The sequence below is a fragment of the Sorex fumeus genome, unplaced genomic scaffold (genome assembly GCF_029834395.1).
Source record: "Sorex fumeus unplaced genomic scaffold, SorFum_2.1 ptg000030l, whole genome shotgun sequence".
NCBI lineage: Eukaryota > Metazoa > Chordata > Mammalia > Eulipotyphla > Soricidae > Sorex > Sorex fumeus.
This window is the reverse complement of record NW_026606087.1, coordinates 20,029,437-20,048,721: the sequence shown is the minus strand read 5'-3', so window position 1 is coordinate 20,048,721 and position 19,285 is coordinate 20,029,437. Positions and strand designations below refer to the sequence as shown.

Below are 19,285 nucleotides of genomic sequence, written 5' to 3'. Positions count from 1 at the left end.
AGAGCCAGGAGTAACCCCTGAGCACCACAGGTGTGGCCCCAAAACAACAAACAAATACAAAAGTATAACTAATGGTCGCTGAGAGACAGAGAACAGAAATCTAGAAGACCAAAAAAAGGAGAGACAGATACAAGAGTTCGTAACGTGATGTTTTGGTCAGAACTGTGGTAACAACGGGAAAGAGTGAAGAGGGCAAAGAGGGATGCAGAAGAGTCCCAGGGTGCTCGGGACCCAAGGACTCTAGGGTCACAACCAGATCCACAAGAGCTTCACACAGTTCTAGAATTCCAACAGGCCACACGGGAACTGCAGCATAACTGAGACTTGGAGATATCTAGATAGAAAGGAGAAAATGCAGCCATATTAACTGATTCCTCCCTTCAAGAAGTTTACAGTGCCATTAGCCAGGAAAGAAAAGTCTATGTTATTTTGTACCAAATTGTTTTAGTAGTAATCAAAGTAACTCTAAAAGCAGAGGTGGCAAACTAGAATGACAGAGGAAGGAAGGAAAGGAGAGAAAGAGGGAAGGAGGGAGAGAAAGAAAGGCAAATGTGCTGTGAACCGTATATTAACAATGAAAAGGGGCATGGGTAGAGAGATGGACAGACAGAGATCATGAGACAAAAGAGAGAGCAGAGGGGCTGATTCTTATCTTGCACGTGGCCAAACCTGGCTGCATGAGTGGCACCACAAAAGCATTCCCAGGAGCACAGAGCCAGGAGTAATCACTCCGCACCATCCAGTGCTCAGAAAACAAAGGGGAAAAATAAGAAAGAAAATAGCACTGCATTGTCACTGTAGCACTGTCCTCCCATTGTTCATATATTTGCTCCAGGGCCTAGTAACATCTCCATTGTGAGACTTGTTACTGTGTTTGGCATATCAAATACATCACGGAGAGCTTGCCAGGCTTTGCTGTGCAGGCAAGATACTGTCAGTAGCTTGCCGGGCTCTCCAAGAGGGACAGAGGAATCGAACCTGGGTTGGCCGGGTCGGCCGCATGCAAGGCAAACACCCTACTGCTGTGCTATTGCTCCAGCCCAGAAGAAAAAAAAAAATTCCAAAAGAGGAAAACTAAAAGGAGAAATTAAAACTATTACTTATTGAATAAGTCGCTGGAGCGATAGCACAGCGGTAGGGCATTTGCCTTGCATGCAGCCAACATGGCAGACCCGAATTCAATTCCTCCTCCCCTCTCGGAGAGTCCGGCAAGCTACCGAGAGTATCTCGCCCACATGGCAGAGCCTGGCAAGCTACCTGTGATGTGTTCGATATGCCAAACACAGTAACAACAAGTCTCACCATGGAGACGTTACTGGGCCTGCTTGAGCAAATCGATGAACAACAGGAGGACCGTGGACTGTGACTTATTGAATATTTACTATAAGTTTGTAACTGTCCGGAGATCTTTCAAGTATCTAACCATATTTAATTTTCATAATATTCCTATGAGGCAAATATCCTAATATCATAGTGTGAGGAATATCAAAGTAATATATATAACAAAGTATCATATATATCACATATAAGATACATATATGATACATATGTGTGATATTTATCATATCTATATGATATATCTGTGTATATGTATATCAAAGTTATATATATAGACATACATCGATATATGTATATATGTATATACACATATGTGTGTATATATGTACATACATACATATATATACATATATACATGTATATACATATATATGTGTTTGGGGTGGAGAGCACACCAGGCAGTGCTCAGGGAATTATTTCTAGTAGTGCCCTGGGGACTGAGGTGCTGGGAATCAAACTCAAGTTGCCGTGTACAAGACAAGTGCCTACCTGCTATACTATCACTCTAGCCCCAAAGTTAAGTAAATGCCTTAAGTCCTGCATCCAGGTATCTGCAGATAGCAGTTTTAGGACAGAAACCTAGGTAGGACTTTAAAGCCCAGGATTTCCCTAAAAATAACCTTTTACGTTCTGCACTGGCAAAAGTAGTATAGGACAAACGTGAAAGAATCAAAACTATACTAAAGAGCATCGGAGCAATTCTCACTATTTTACTACAACAGAGTGGAAGTTATCTCTCTCTGTTTGAAAATGTTTTAGTCATCATGATTTAGGATTTCAATGGAAGGGTTTCGCGCTTACAACACCCCGACACTGCATCACCAGAGGGTCCACTGTATTTGTCCCTGCCCTTCTGGCTGACTTCACTCAACATGAAACCCTCCAGGACCATCCAAGTGGTGGACAACTGCATGATTTTGTCTTTCCTTCTAGCTGAGCAGTGTTGTATGTTCTTGGAGAGTCGTGCTCTTTCCAGACTTGGGCTACTGTTAATAGTGTGACAACGAACACAGGGTTTTCCTCAATGTAATTTATGGATTCAGGTCTGATATTGAGATCTCTGATCCACTTCGATAGCATGGTGTGAGATAAGGCTCTGAGTTCAGTTTTTCCACATGACTGACCAGTTTTCCCAACTCTATTTATTGAAGAGGCTCCACTTCGCTCCTTTGCAGATGTTCAACTGTCCATCTACCTGGGAATCGGGAATCTGCCTCTGCACTTCTCAAGTCTATCCCACAGGTCTCAGAGCCAGTCTCACAATGTCTTGATGATTTTGGCTTTATAATATAATTTTTGAAACATTATTAAAGAAAAATCAGCCATGAAACCAAAGGTAGTCTTTCAGCCTCAGGGTCTGTCACCTCCATCTCCCAGTCTCGTTCCTCAGGTCAATGGGTACCACAGGATTAGAAGTTCAAAGTGCACACCCAGCTCTGTCACTCCTTCCCTCTTTATCTCTTTCAGTCAGCAACAGGATAAAAGGTAAAGGTAAAGGCCCTCCCGTTGATCGTCGATTTGCTCGAGCGGGCCCAGTAACGTCTCCATTGGAGACTTTGTTGTTACTGTGTCTGGCATATCGAATACTCTCGGTAGCTTGCCGGGCTCTCCGAGAGGGGCGGAGGAATCGAACTCGGGTCGGCCATGTTGGCCGCTTGTAAGGCGAACGCCCTACCCGCTGTGCTATCACTCCAGCCCTACTCAGCAACAGGATAAACATAAACAACAGAATGAAAAGGAGAATGCTATCTATTAATACCGCAACTTCCTTAACCTAGAAGGGAATAAGAATTGGGGCGTTGGCAGGGAGCTCACTTCAAAATATAAATGTGTGCTGGTAATTTATAACTCTACTTTTCTCACGTCAAAATTGAAAAACAGAATTTCACATGCCAAGTGAAGAGCAACATTGACACCTTGTGGTGAACATTCAACATGAAACTACTGAACGTAAAAGGTATAGCGGCTCCTAAAGTCTGTTTTACATGAAAACTCTTAATCCAGGAACTACCAAGGGTTAAGAAGCAAAAGTTTAATTATTACCACACATACTGAATATAAAATTGGAAAGAGCTGCCATTACTTTGTCAGTGGAAAAATTTACTAAGGCAAATAAATTAATTAAACAGAACTGGCCTAAATTCTTAACTGCTGGGCAATGAATCTGAACTAGAACCTCAGGTCACAGATTTTCTGTCATATCATATATTCACAATTAATATTATATTAATATGCCAAATTAAAGATCTAAAACAAAATATAATTTTTTTAGATAAAATATATATTTCCTATATGTCCTATCAGCAGGAACTTTAATGCTCAGTCTTGAGTGCTACAAAAGACACCACCTTCTGTTTTTTCCCAGGTGACAATTACATGTAAGAAATGTAAAAAAAAAAAAAAATGTAAGAAATGTAGGTATACCTTGGGCACAATATATAAAAACTATTAACTAGAATGTATTATTTTTTAAAAAAAGGGATGGAGAGATAGCACAGCAGGTAGGGCATTTGCCTTACATGCGGCCAACCTGGGTTCGACTCCCAGCATCCCATATGGTTCCCTGAGCACCACCAGGATAGTAACTTCTGAGTGCAGAGCCAGGAGTAACCCCTGTGTATTGCTGGGTATGACTCAAAAAAGAAAAAACAAAAACAAAAACAAAAAACCTAGTTCCCAAATGGCACTAAGAAATTTATTAAGTGACACCAAAGAATTCAAATTCTGTGCATTTTCACATAAAATTACAGATCCAGTAAATCATAAACCAAAGTAGAAGCAGGAAAAGGTGGGCTGCGGTAGGGTGTTTGCCTTGTAAATCGCCAGCCCGGCTGAGCCGGGTTCAATTCCTCCACCACTCTCAGAGAGCCCAGCAAGCTATCTGGCCCGCATGGCAAAGCCTGACAAGCTCCCCATGACGTATTCGATATGCCAAACACAGTAACAATAAGTCTCACAATGGAAATGTTACTGGGCCTGCTCAACAAATCGATGAACAACGGGAGGACAGAGCTACAGTGCTACTTTATCCAGAGACAATATTGACTGCATTGAAGCTACCAATAAAATGGGCAAAAAAGCTTCCCATTATATACTTTACATACACCATGACAAAACCTATGGAAGAGCAGCGTCTACTTGAGCAGATAAACGATGGTTATTCTTTATTGATATTTGAGACAACTATAGAGAAGTTATATTTTACTCATTAACTCTGACAAATAGAACTCAACGTTTCTAGATCCTGTCAAGTTTCAGGTAATTTGACAACAGATCCTTGATCAGGTTCAGAAGACATTTATCTGCTTCATCAACTCTACATTGACAGCTAAAATTATTTACACAACGGTGATGATGTCAAAAGGTAATCAAACTGCTAACAGAATCTAGAAAGCACCTAGAAATAAAACCCCAAAAACCATATACTGCTAAGATCAATGTTAAATAATTAAGCAAATCAAATTAATTCCAGTAATTTTGTATTTATGGACAGTTCTAGGATTTTCAGAAATCTTCCTCCATTATTACATAGTATGTGAACCTTATGACCACCAGTTTAGAAAGATAAGTTACACTGTAAAAAAATCTATAAAATTTACTGCCACAAAACCTTCAGACCAATCTTCTATTTGTTCTACCTTGCTAAGTGCTCTCAAATAAATAAATCATAACACCTTCGTGTCTGACTCTATATTGAAGACAAAAGTTGATGTGTAAATACGAAACTTTAAAAGGATATCATTTCATTTTCCAAACTTCAACAGTCTTCCATCAATTCCAACTGCCTGTATCATTTCAGTACTTTCAGGACTCCCTGAATCTCTAATGTCTTAGATTCTAGTGATGCTTCCCCTATCCCAAATCATCCTCCTCTCACTGCCTTTCTGTTCCTTTTTGTTTCTTGTTTTGCGGCCACACCCAGTGGTACACCAAGGCTTACTCCTGGCTCAGAGATCACTCCTACCAGGCTGAGCAGACATACAGAGTCCTGGGGATCAAACCCAGGTGTGCCTCCAACAAGACAATTATCCTACCCACTGTATTATCTCTCTAGCCTCCTTTCTTTTCCTTTTTCCCCCTTCAATTGTACTGATTTCTCTTCAAAGATCACACAATTTCATACTCAAAAATTTCTTTATTATCAGTTCCTTCATTTTACTAAAGGAAACAGTTCAAAAATCACTAGCAGCTTATTTCTATTTCAAACTATTTCTAAACATACATATTTTTCACTACTTAATGTAAGCAAAGATTGAATAAAATCAGAAATAAGAGTTACTGGCCCAGGGATAGTATTCCGCTGACTCTGGTTCGATCCCTGGCACTCTATAAACCTTCTGGGTTCTACCAGGAATGATCTCTGAGCACAGAGCCAGGAGTAAGCCCTGACCACAGTGGGTGTGACCCAAAAACAAAACAAATAAGGGACAGAAAAAGAGAGTAGTATGGGTTACATATTTTGTACTTCCTGCTTTCTATTTTCACCATCTAATACTAAATCATGTTCATTCTGTTGATATCCAAAAAAGTCTAAGTGAAAAACAAACAGAAGTCATCAAGTATGTACGTGGAACTGTAGTTGAAATCAGTGTCTCTTTCTTCCCTCCCTTTGGGGGAAAGGGAAACAGCTTTTGGGTAATACCCAGTGGTGCTCACTCCTAGCTCTGTGCTTAAGGGACCATATGTAGTGCTAGGGATCAAAGCCAGGTCAGTGACATGCAAGGCAAGAGCCCTAGCCCATTGTACTATTTCTCAGACCCCATGAAATCAGTCTCTGAAGAGAAATTTACATAGTCCACGTAGCCAAACTTGGAGCAAAATTAGGTTCAAGTTGTGCAAAGAAAAGGCCCATTTCATAATGTCTATAAATTAAACAAACATCCAGCTGGACAAGAGTCCACCATCCTTCTGGGCTCTTCCTCTAGTGGATGTATAAAGGATATCTAAAGGTCTGAAATTTATGATGTGTTATGTAAACATTAGCAAAATATAGCCAAAATCAAATATCAACGAAACATCTGTCAGAGTGCAGTGAATATAGGTTTGAGTGTCACCATTAACTATTCTGAACTCCATCTATTTTTGGAGCGGACTCCTAGAAAATATCCTTGATGATTTACTTTTCAAAGCAAAACCAAAATTTTAAAATCTTGATGAAAATACTATGCCTTTATGCACAATATGTCTTTATGCCTTTAAGCATGAGACTCATGTGAAGCTTCTTTGCTTTCTCAGGATGATTCTTTTAACTGCAGGCTAAAACTCCAAGTCTATCCAAGACTAGTAGAAAGCTCATCTGATAATCTAGTAGTTTTTTAAGGTTTGGTGAGTCTAAACTGTGTGACTCGAGTTGCTGTTCTTTATAACCATAACCTAAAAGATCAGAATCAGTTCTTGTCCCTGGTTGGAGATCGCTGGCTTCCAATCATTCTCTACTAGTGTCCAGAGAAAGGAAATAGCTTTCCAGAGGTTTTGTGAAACAGATAAAACTGAAATCGCTGCTGCTACAAAATTTATGATGCTCTCACTAAAAAATGCTAAGACTGAATAACAGCTTCTAAACTTCCCATGCATTGCCTCACACTGCAGTATCACAAACTCACCATGAAGATTCTTTAGGAAATGCAGAAAAATTCTAAGTTTCTTACCGCAGCAAAGAGAAGACATCATAAGAATTACGAACACAGTTCTGGTCCACCTGAAGAATATTCTTGTGAGCATTTGAATAACCCTGAAAAACATTAATTCACAAATTAAGTCAGGTGAAAAAGTTTGTAAAATTATGTTTCTTTCTTATTATCATCTTATAAACATCTCAAAAAAATCCATGAGGAAGTACAAAATTACAACTTTTATATAACTTTGAATCTTTTAGCATATAATTTTTTTTAAAATGTAGGAGTACCATTATTTATTCAGCCATTGATTAAGCTGACTGAATTGGGCATAAACTTCAGCACATAAATTTTAAAAAAAATTTCTTCTAATATCTTCCTATAGACACAATATTTCACATTAAAAATTGCAATGAACTTCCAGAAGTCTCCCAGAAGTTTTTTCCTACATATTACGTGGCAGAAAAAGTGTTAACAATAATATTTCAAATATGCCTATCTTTGTATGTACTGGTTTTATGAAGAGAAGGCATTCCACGTTCTACTTGGAAATACCAGAAACAAATATTTCCATTCAGTGGGATTAACAGTGGCAGGAGCAAGGTTGGTTTCCAAAAAGGGCACGGCAAAATTCCTAAGAAAAACAGAACACTTATCTGTCATTTACGAAAACCAAAGTAAATAAATAAGAAAAACGGACTGGAGACTCAGACCACCTAGATTACATTGTAAGCCCTTAATACACAAAGTCTGTAACTTTAGCAACTTATCTAAGCTCTTAGGTTATCTTGGCTTCTTCTATATTCTTCTCCTACAAAGCTATATTCTTTATATTTTTCATCTATATTCTTCATCTATATATGTCTATCAGAAGATGGTAATATCTTGTGAATATCTATGAAAACTAAAAGCATTAATATCTGTGAAATGAAATATATGTTATAAGCATTATGTAAATGCTTTCTATGACATTACAACAGTTTTTGTCATTACAAACATTAAACTGTTATTAGAATATTACTAACTTTATGCTAAAATTTTTGAAAATGTACATTAATTATACAAATTGCTTGAAAAATAAAATATAAAAAATTGACAATGAAACAATTATCTAAATAATCTTGTTTTTAAGCAAATATTTGAAATTCTTACCCCACCCCTGATAACCTACATCCTGGTGGTTTCACTGATAAATTCTACAAAATATTTAAACAGGATCACCAATTTAACATAAACTCCTTCAAAAACTAAAGAGAAGAATAATTTTCTAACTCCTGAGACCAGGATTCTGAATCTACAGCTTGTTAAGGGCCAGAGAGAGCTCAATTGGGCTGAGCTCATTCTCTGCATTTGGGAGACCTGGGGCACTGCAGTCCCCCCAAGAACTTCTAGGAATGACCCCAGAAAAGCCCCTGAGTACACTGAGTACAGTCTCGAGAGTAAGAAAGTAGGCACCAAGAAATGTTAAATGTATTGAGCGTGGAGCTAAAAATTCCTTTGTGGTCATTCAGATCCTTGGCATAGCTACCAGTGCCAACATCCATATCAAGATTTGGTTAAACATCCTTGTTCTTGGTGCCCTGATTGTGACAATTTTGATTTACAGATCTGGAAAAGAATTGGGCAATCTTAAAAAGAAAGATATACCCAAGCAGAAGTTTTCCCCAAAGTAATACTGACTTAGTCCACAGTAAGAATGGCTTTGCTGCTAATAGATGGGCAAGTCCAGGATGAAATTGAGGGCATCCTGGAGCTGAGAGATACACAGGGGTACTTGTTGTATATGCATCTGATTTGCTCCCAGAGCCCCATATGGTCCCCTGGGCCCCGCCAGAGCACAGAGTCAGGAGTAAGTCTTGAGCACTGCCAGGTGTGGCCCAAAAACAAAAAGAAAAGAAAAAACAAGGTGCCCGGAGAGCAAAGAGTGCCCTTGAAAACGAGTCTGATGAAAATGCTGGCGAGAGACCCTTGAGGCTCACAGCCTCAGGCTGATGGATGCGCTTGGAGATCTGTTACTAAATCTTCAAAGGGTGGCTAGTCTGTAGCCAAGTTATGGTGCCACTGAGGGTTTCCCTTCCCCCTAACAACTCTGAGAGGACCGCAGGAGGCTACAGAGAGACCAGCAGAAAGCATAGAAGCTGTAGAGTGTCGCGTGTAACCTCAATGTACCAATATCCGTCTATGGCATTCTTTGAGACTGACCCTATTGGTAAACCACCACACTTAGTGAAGTTTAAGAAACTGAACCAGCAATAGATAATGAGAATAAAACAGTCACATAATCATTGACAGAATCTGTTCTAAGAACAAAGGCTAGTTTTGCAATTAGAATTCAACCAACTACACAAATACATTAAACAATCATAAGTCTATTTTGATATGCCTACAATTATAAGATAGGATTCATGATAATTGCATAAGGGAAGAAGAATGAAGTAATACGAAAGGAAAACTGTGTACAGAATTAAAACTGAGTTGTATACATTTGAATCAGTTAAAGTTAAAATGTATAATGTACTACCCAGGGAAGCCACTAATAATTGGAAAATATACCATAAAAGAAATGGGAAGGGAATCTAAGAAAATCTCTAGCCAAATAAAAATAGTGATGAGTAGGAACTATTTGTATGAACAAAAAGACATAAGGAAATAATAAAAAGTACCTCCATATCCGGGCTGGAGCTATAGCACAGCAGTAGGGCGTTTGCCTGGCACACAGCCTACCCGGCCCACCAGGGTTCGATTCCTCCGCCCCTCTCAGAGAGCCCAGCAAGCTACCGAGAGTATCTCGCCCACACGGCAAAGCCTGGCAAGCTCCCCGTGACGTATTCGATACGCCAAACACAGTAACAAGTCTCACAATGGAGACGATACTGGGCCCGCTTGAGCAAATCGATGAACAACGGGAGGACAGTGCTACAGGGCTACCTCAACCTCCATAATTAAAAGTGCAAATGGCAGAAACTGGCAAAATGGGTTTTTGACACAAAGGATGGACGTTGGGGCCACAGACAGTGCTTAGAGACTATCGTCAGCCCTATGTTTAGAGGCCACTCCTAGTGGTACTGAGGGGACCTTGAGAGTCAGGGATGGAGCCGGGGTCAGTCACATGCAAGAAAAGCGCCTTAAGCGCTGCTCTCTCTCTAGCCCCTGAATGGAGTTTTTAAAATGTTAGTACAGCGACAAGAGACATACTTTAGAACCCAAAACACAAGTAGGTTGAAAATCGAAGGACAGAGAGATATGCTGTGTAAGCAGTAACCAAAAGAACCTTGAGGACATACTATTATTACCAGACAAATAAGCTTGTAACAAATAAAGTTACAGAAGAAGGGCAATTACATGCTAAAAAGGGGTCAAGAAAACCGTAAACATATGTAACAGCTTATTACAAAATATAAGAAACAAAAACTGACCAATGAAACTGGGGAAGATGGAGACATCAACATGCCACCGTCAGCACTCCAGCACACAAAACCAAGAGAACAGAAGACCTGAGCAATACCATAAATCAACTAGACTAACAGAAGCATACAGAATGTTCCATCCAGCAACAACATACACATTTCTCAAGTACACAGGAAACATTCTCCAGGACAGACCATATGTTCAGCAACAAAACAAGCCTCAATACATGCTTGCAAACTGAAATCATACAGTGTCTTCTCTGACCACAAAGGAACGAAACTAAAAATCAATAGCAGAAGTGAATTTGGAAAAATTCTCAAACTACGACGTAAAACATACTCTTAAACAATAAGAGGGTCAAAGCACAAACACTCCATAAGGTGAACCATTCAACACTCTGAGAAAAAAAAAGAGAATGCAAGAGATCAAAACATAAGGGATGCAATGAAGAAATGCTCAGAAGGAAATTTAAAACTGTAAGCTCCTAATTTAAAAAATACAAAGAGAGGTCAGGGAACCAGCTGAAAGGGGTGACACGTAAACCTGGCATGTACAAGGCCTTGAGTCTGATCTCCCTCCCTGAATTTTCCCTGCTGTGCAACACCCCAGAGAAGATCCTGAGTCCCAGAACCACCAGGTCTCATCAGCACCACAATATCAGCCCCCCAAGTACTGCTGAGAAGAAGAGTCCTCTCCAAGGAAAGAAAGCTCAAATCAACAGCCTAAGCTTCCACCTTAAGAAACTAGGAGGCAGGGCATTCCCCTCTGTTCTCTCCAGAGGCAGGGCAGGATGAGATGGGGGTTGGGGGGTGGGAGGGATACTGGGATCCGTGGTGGTGGGAAATGGGCACTGGTGGAGGGATGGGTATTCGAAATAAATAAATAAGTTAGAAATGGGCTCTGGTGGAGGGATGGATACTGGATCATTGTATAACTGAAACCCAAGCATAAAAATTTGTAAGTCTACAACTGTACCTCATGGTATTTCACTAATAAAAATGTTAAAAAATTTGAAAAAAAAAAAAAAAAGAAACTAGGAGGGGGGGAAAGGTTAAACCCAAAGCACCAAACTAGGAAATGACAAAGTGTAGAACAGGAATTCATGAAACAGAAAATATAAAAACAACAGAAATAGAAATAAGAAATAAGAAAATAAGAAATAAGGCAAATCCTTTTTATTTTTTTTTCAGTTGATCTTCTTAAAGATCAACTGAAAACCTAAGAATACTAACAAAGGAAAATATTCAAATTTCTAAAATCCAGCACCCTGTCCGCCAATAAACAAGTGTTAATTTAACAAGGTCATAACATAAATAGCAGTGGAATCAGTTATCATAAAAATTCCCACAAGGAAAAGCCCGAAAACACATGTGTTGACAAGAATGTGAAAAATTAGAACATTCATCCATTGCTGTCAGGAAGGTACCATGGTAAGCTGCTGTGGGAAAAGGTTGGGCAACTCCTAAGAAGATTAAAGACAGAATCAGAATGTGATGAAGTAACTCCTCTCCCAAAAGGTATATACCAAAAGGAAAGAATTGGCAAGCTGCTCGTGGATGGCCCTCAAAAACATTACGGGAAGAAAAAGACACCAGGCAGAGAAGGTAACATACTGTATGATCCCATTTATACGAAACTCCCACAAGCACAAAGTGTTTGATAAGAGGCTGGGCAAGGCAAAATGGAGAGGGACTGTTTGATGGGTATAGGTTTTCATTCTGGGTCATGAAAACAGTGTGCAGTTGATCAAAATGGTGGTTATACAACATTGGGAATATACCCAATGACACTGAACTTTTCATTTTTAAAAAGCTAATTTTAAAATTCACTGTATGAATTTCATCTCAAACCCCAGCATCATATGGCCCCCAAGCAATGATAAGAGGAACGTTGGAGGGCCTCCAAGTGCCACCAGTTTCTCTAGTGACCCTGAGCAGAACTGCATCACCAGCCAGAGCACTGAAACTCTGGTCTGATTCACAAAAAAAATCACTGTGAATGACCCCAGGGCCTCCGGAATACCACCTGGGAGGAGGAAAAATTTTTTTCCTCTTAATGATTTTTAAAATGGGAATTCTCTAATAAAAATAGCAAAATAATATAGATATGCCCAAGCATAACACTGATGGTATTTACAATATGCCAGCAGAGCTAATTTTCATAACACTACTCTGAAATATTAATGTTGTGCTAATATATTCAATATTCACACAGTGTTGTGAAGCAGCTACTATTATTAACCCCACTTTAAAGGTGAGAAAACAGAGAGAGAGAGAGAGAGAGAGAGAGAGAGAGAGAGAGAGGATTAAGGAGGAGAGTCACACAGTCTGGCTCCACAGCCCTTGTTCTTAATGACGAGGCCACACTTGATGATCTCTCAGACCTTTTCCAGTTCTAAAATTCTAGGTCCATGGACATTTAAGGTAACTTAAGGACATTATTAAGCTCTTCTGCTTCAGCTGCCACTTAGCAATTAACATTCTTGAAATATGCTAAGAGCCTTGTTCTGAATGACAACTAACTCCACCAGATGTGCGATCCTGACAGGCCTGTGCTGAAGGATCATAATGGAAAGAAACGGCTCATTTGTATCTGGTTATCCGAGTGAGATACTGCCAAGTGCCAAAGAGCCCGGAGGAGATTTACCTGTCACTCAAAACTCTTCTGAAGTCAAGCCTAACAATTCTTTTTTCAGGGAAAGGAATAGTCACCAGTCTGCTCGACGCCTATTAAAACTGTTCAAGGAAAAGGGATAATTTCACAGGCCCTCAATGACAGTTTCAATGAGCAGTAGCTCCAGAGAGACCATCAGGTGCATCTCCAAAGCAGTGTCCATGCTTTCCCGACCGATGGTCAGGTAGCAGGCATTTGGGGTTTGTAAGCAACATGTCATCTTAGTGCTTTTATTTTCTCCTTCAAATTCTTTAATTATGTCCAACTCACTTTCAGTTCCAGCCATCAAAAAAATAATAAAACAAAAGGACTATGTGCTAGATTGCAGTTTGCTTGGTCCTGTAATGAATTATTAGACAATCCACCTTGAAAAAAAAAATCACTGCACATTTTGGGCAACTTAAGTTACAATTTTTAGTCACAAGACTGCCTTTAACTATTAAAGTTACAAGTTGCAATGAAATAATCCATGAAACAAGCAGCATTATATGTACACGTATTCATTTAGTGCTTGCTAACACTTCATATACATGCATTCCAGGCAACTCCTATCGTACTAAGATGTGAAGTAAAAAAAAAAAAAAAGGGCTTCTGCCGTGAGTGGCACACATAGGGCAAATCGCTTGCTCTACGTGCGGAATCGACGTCAAGATGTGAAGTAAAGAGTGCTGAGGTGTCTCACTAATAAAAATTAAGGTAAAAGGTAAAGGTAAAGGCCCTCCCATTGATCGTCGATTTGCTCGAGCGGGCCCAGTAACGTCTCCATTGGAGACTTTGTTGTTACTGTGTCTGGCATATCGAATACTCTCGGTAGCTTGCCAGGCTCTCCGAGAGGGGCGGAGGAATCGAACTCGGGTCGGCCATGTTGGCCGCTTGTAAGGCGAACGCCCTACCGCTGTGCTATCGCTCCAGCTTCTCGGCCTTTTGGCTAAGATCAAGTGTAGGATCAATAAAAATTAAAAAAAAAAAAAAACAAGCAATGAAAACAGGAAAAAAAACTGAGACACACTCAATATAATTATTTCTTCACTGTATAATAATTTTTTCTTATTAAACACTTTAAAATTTAAAAAAAAATTTATTTTAGTTAAAAAAAAAACTTAAAAAGTTGGGCCAGTGAGACAGTACAGCAGGTAAGGAGCCTTGCACGTAGCTGATCCATGTTTGGTCCCCGGCATCCCATATGGTCCCCCAAGACCCACCAGGAATTAACGCTGAGCGCAGAGCATTGTAACCCCTGAGCATTGTCGGGTGTGGCCCCCCCAAAACAGGAACACCTAAAAAGTAAAAGCTCTTAGGAGGATATGAAGACGGCATGCATCTAGGAGAAGCAGAAGCATTTAAGGACGGCTGCAGGGATGGCAGTACAGGGAATCAATAAAGAACATAAAAGCAAGACGGAAGTGAAAGACAGGACCATACAGACCAAATACCTTTGGCTGATGCAGGACAGTGGGAAATACCAGCTGCATTTGGAAAAAATTAAGCGGTCCAACTTGCTGGGCTTCAGAGCCATGGAATTTACGCAGTGCCCTGGAGAACTGAAATAATAGTGGGAGATGTGCAGGGCTGATTAAGCAGGTTGGGAGGGCCAGGATACGAAAAGCCGTGAATGACTTGCTAAAAGAGTGAAGACAACCTACGGGCAATCAGAACTCAGGAAAGGTTTCGGACAGTGCAGCATAACGATGAGAGCTGCATTTAGGGAATCGGGCTCTGATTATGACTCAGATGATGAACTAGAGAAGGCAGAATGCCAAAATACCACTTAGAAGGCTATTCTGAAACTCCACACGTACTAATGAGAGCTCAAACCCTGGGAAAAGTACAAAGGGCAGGGGGAGAGTGGTAAAGAGAGGAGGAGAGAGGACCAAAAATACTAGACCACTGACAGCATTCAAGCTGACGGGGAGAAATAAATCAAGGGCAGATTTAAACACATCTCACCAAAACTGAGCAGTCACTCTACACAGTTATTAAGCAAAGGAAGAAAGAAGTATGCTTCAGGGAAATTAATCGGGTAATGAAACTGAATGGCAAGGAAGAGCTGAGGCCTATCTGAAACTCGTTTTGTCACCTCTCCCTGACTCCTGCATCCAGGGGTCAGGACCCCACGGGTCTGCATACTGAATGTGTGGGCTACAGAAACCTTAAGTTTTGTTTTAAAATAAATTTCCTTATTATTTAGTATCAGGTAATGTTTGCTTTTATACCTGTCTTTTATACCTATATGCTCAGGATGACATAAGCATTTTTCACATTAAAAAAAAAAAGAATTGATGGAGCTGGAGCGATAGCACAGTGGGTAGGGCGTTTGCCTTGCACGCAGCCGACCCGGTTTCGATTCCCAGCATCCCAGATGGTCCCCTGAGCACTGCCAGGGGTAATTCCTGAGCACAGAGCCAGGAGTGACCCCTGTGCATTGCTGGGTGTGACCCAAAAAGAAAAAAAAAAAAGAATTGATAAACCATAATACCCAAAAGTAGAGACAGAGTATAGGGGAAAATGCCTGTCACAGAGGCAGAGAGATGGTGGGGAAGAAGGGTATACTGGGGAGATTGGTGGTGGAGAATGTGCACTGGTGGAGGGATGGGTATTTGATCATTGTATGATTGTAACTCAAACATGAAAGCCTGCAACTGTATCTCACGGTGATTCAATAAAATAAAAGGAAAAAGAAAGAAAATAAGGCTTGATGTAGAGGAGGGTGGGGAGCAGTGGGAAGGAAACTGGGTGCACTGGTGGTGGGAAATGTGCACTGGTAAAGGGATGGGTATTGGAACATTCTATGACTGACACCCAATCAGGAACAACTTTTTAACTGTGTATCACACGGTGATTCAATTAAAATAAACACATACATTTTTTTTAAAGGGCTTGAGTGTAAAACGTTTAGGAAGTTCAAGTCTAGTCTATGAGGGGTGATGTATAGGATAAGGGTGCTAGTCTGAGCTTGGATTACCTCAATGGAGATGGAAAAGTAGCCAGGAATATGAATGACCTCAAAGAAAGACACAAACGAATCTAGTGCTGACTGAAGCAAGGGGATAAAGGCAATCAACCAAATGTGTAATATTTGAAGCCTGAGTAAAAAATGTAGTTAATAAAGATGAATAATGAAAGGCAAAGCAAGTCTGGGAGAAAAATGAAGAGTTCCATTTAAAGCACAGATTCCTGTACTTATTTACCACCCCCTTTCCGGGTGGTGGGGGTGGGAGGAAAACACTCAGAACAACCTTCCCCCAAGAAATCTACCATTTTAAGTAAATCAACAGAAAATTCCCTCCCACCCTCCACCCCCAGCCCCAGTAGCCAATGCTACAACCATCCCCATCAGTCCAGCACCACCGCACCACCACAAGGGGCACTACTGCCCATTTGAGAAACACTGATTTCAAGTATATTAAATTGCAAATGGCATGTGTCTATGCTTAAATTACTCGGGTCAGAAATAAAAGAAATAGAATTGTGAGTAACATACTACTGATGACGACCAAGGAATTTATCTCAATAGAATTATTCGATGACAATTCCAAAGAAATTTTCAATAAAGTTTCATTCAGAAGAAGACATTGTCCCACCATCACCCAGCTTCGTTGGTGTCTGTTATGAAAGAGAGATGGGGCAACTGCCAACTACAACAGAATAAGGTGCAGGGATGAGAAAAAGGAAAAAGAGAGTGCTCCGGAAGCACAGAAGAGTGTAAAAACTGGGTCCAGGGCATTTATCACAAAAACTTTTTTATGAAGATGTAAAGTATTACAGATGGAAGCTTAGAAATCAGAAACTGGATCACAGCAAGACTATAGAAGCATTAATAACACTAAGTGACTGGAATAAAGAAGAAACACGACCAATATTTTAAGGAAGCTGTAACTGCTAAGTTTTCAAGAACCAGGCAATAAGTAGATATTAGCAGGCATCATCCGGAGATGTTCTAAAACAGTAAATCAAAGAGAAGAAGGATCCCAGGTGACACCCATTCTAAACTAAAAAAAAAACAATTGGGGGAAATTTTTTTTTTTTTTTTTTTTGCTTTTTGAGTCACACACAGCAATGCACAGGGTTACTCCTGGCTCTGCACTCAGGAAATACTCCTGGCAGTGCTCGGGGAACCATACGGGATGCTGGGAATTGAATCCGGGTCGGCTCATGCAAGGCAAAAGCCCTACCCACTGTGCTATCGCTCCAGCCCCAGGAGGATATTTTTTTGAGACAGTGAAGGGAACAGTACTCAATTTTGGATTTATAGTGTATGGGTCTCTGAATATCAAAGCAAACTGGTAAAGAGTTTAGATATATGAAAATATAAAGATACAGATTCGGAAGGAGTCCGAATCACCCAGATACTGAGCATGAATGAAAAGAGTAAAAGCCACAATGGTGTGAGGAAATAGCTTGAGGGTTCCACTGAATGCTGTAACACTAGAAAAGCTGACAGTGTTACATATTCTTCTTTAATAATTTTTTCCAAATTTCAGGGAGTGCTCCTTAAAAGGTGCTCAATGGGGCTCATCCTGGAAATTCTCAGACAATCACATTGCAAGGCTCCACCTGTATGTCATTCGTGGGCTGGAAGATGTCAAGGGCAAGCTCCTACTGTGGCAGGCCAGGATTCAATCCCCTGCACTGCCAGGCAGCCACCCCAAGCAACAAGTGGGAATAGCCCCCAGCACTGCCTGTTCAGCAGAAAACATATCAAGCTTTGCAAATATTTTTGGCATTTCAAGCTTTGCAAAAATTCTACTTCTGCTAATTAGAGAAAATGAGAAATCATAATGCACACAGAGAAATGCACCACTAAACTACTTAGGCAGATTCTCAGATGCAAAAAGTTCACTTTTTTTCCATTTTTTTTATAACACCGTGATTTATCAAGTTGCTCATAATACAGTTGTCTCTGGCATTAAATATTCCAACACCAACACCAATGTGACAGTCCCTCCACCAACGTTCCCAGTTTCCAACTCACCACCTCAGTCTGCCCCTTTGCAGGCACAAATATATTTCATATTGTTTGCTATACAAAGGCAAACAGAATTATCAAAACTTAGATCGGGGCTGGAGCGATAGCACAGCGGGTAGGGCATTTGCCTTGCACGCAGCCAACCTGGGTTCGAGTCCCAGCATCCCATATGGTCCCCTGAGCACCGCCCGGAGAAATTCCTGAGTGCAGAACCAGGAGTAACCTCTGTGCATTGCCGGATATGACCCAAAAAAGCAAAAAAATAAAATAAAATAAAAATAAAAGTCAATTTCTGATCACTATATTTCAAAATGGTGTTACTGAAGGCATTGTCTGAGGACTTACATCACTGTTGGTGCTAGCGAAGCCTCCGTGTTACTGTTTTCGCTCACTGAGCTTGGTGGGATTCTATGCAACTTCCCCATCAGACTGAGCATACTTTTTTAAAATAGCACTGTAGCACTGTCCCCCTGTTTTTCATCGATTGTGTTTGGTTGGCACCTATGTTACTTTCCCATCTACATTGGTGTGCCCTTAACGGAATTTCACTGTATCACTGTCATCCCGTTGTTCATTGATTTACTCGAGCGGGCAACAGTAACGTCTCCATTCATCCCAGCCCTGAGATTTTAGCAGAGCCTCTCCTTACTCATCTTTTCCAATGACTGGAGGCTCCTTCAGGGTCAGGGAAATGAGACCTGTTATAGTCACTGTTTTTGGCATTTGTATCACTACTCCTAAAATAGTTACCTGAGAAATCAATGATCTGTGTTCCTACGTATCTGTATTCATTTGGATATTAATGTACATTTATAGGTCAGCCAAGTTTATAATGAGAAAAACTGCGTATCATTTAAGCACCTTCAAGGCTTGGACACACACCTCCAGAGCTCTGACAAAGTCTAGAGAGCATAATGTTAAAGAGGAGTGGAAACCTAAAGACACTCAACCAGGAACCAGAGAGATAGTGGTTGGGTGCTTATCCTGCACACATCCAACCCAGGTTCAATCCCTGGCAACGCCTATGGTCCCTGAAACACAACCAAGAAGGATCCCTGGAAGCTCTGAGTACAACGGAATGTGATACCCAAATACTGAATCTGATGTGAAATGTATATCCCTCCAAATCTAGACTAGGGTTTAAGGCAACAGCAGATGCTTTCCTCTCCTTCCAAACAACAAGATGTAGTGAGAAAGAGTTATCAAAGGTTTATAAACTCTAAAACTAGGTTGTTGTGGGTAACTTTTTAATAATTCAAGTCAACAGATCTGAAGGAATTCTTAG

At 40.4% G+C, this 19,285-nt stretch overlaps 1 protein-coding gene across 2 annotated transcripts in view; it reads right to left on the bottom strand.

The window, feature by feature from the left end:
• UVRAG (UV radiation resistance associated) overlaps nucleotides 1-19,285 on the bottom strand; it is a 311,864-nt gene that overhangs the window by 221,064 nt on the left and 71,515 nt on the right. For both annotated transcript variants that reach the window (XM_056116060.1, XM_056116061.1), the window contains one exon: nucleotides 6,987-7,069. In XM_056116060.1, coding sequence (XP_055972035.1) covers nucleotides 6,987-7,069 — 83 coding nt within the window. The remainder of the gene's footprint in view (nucleotides 1-6,986; nucleotides 7,070-19,285) is intronic.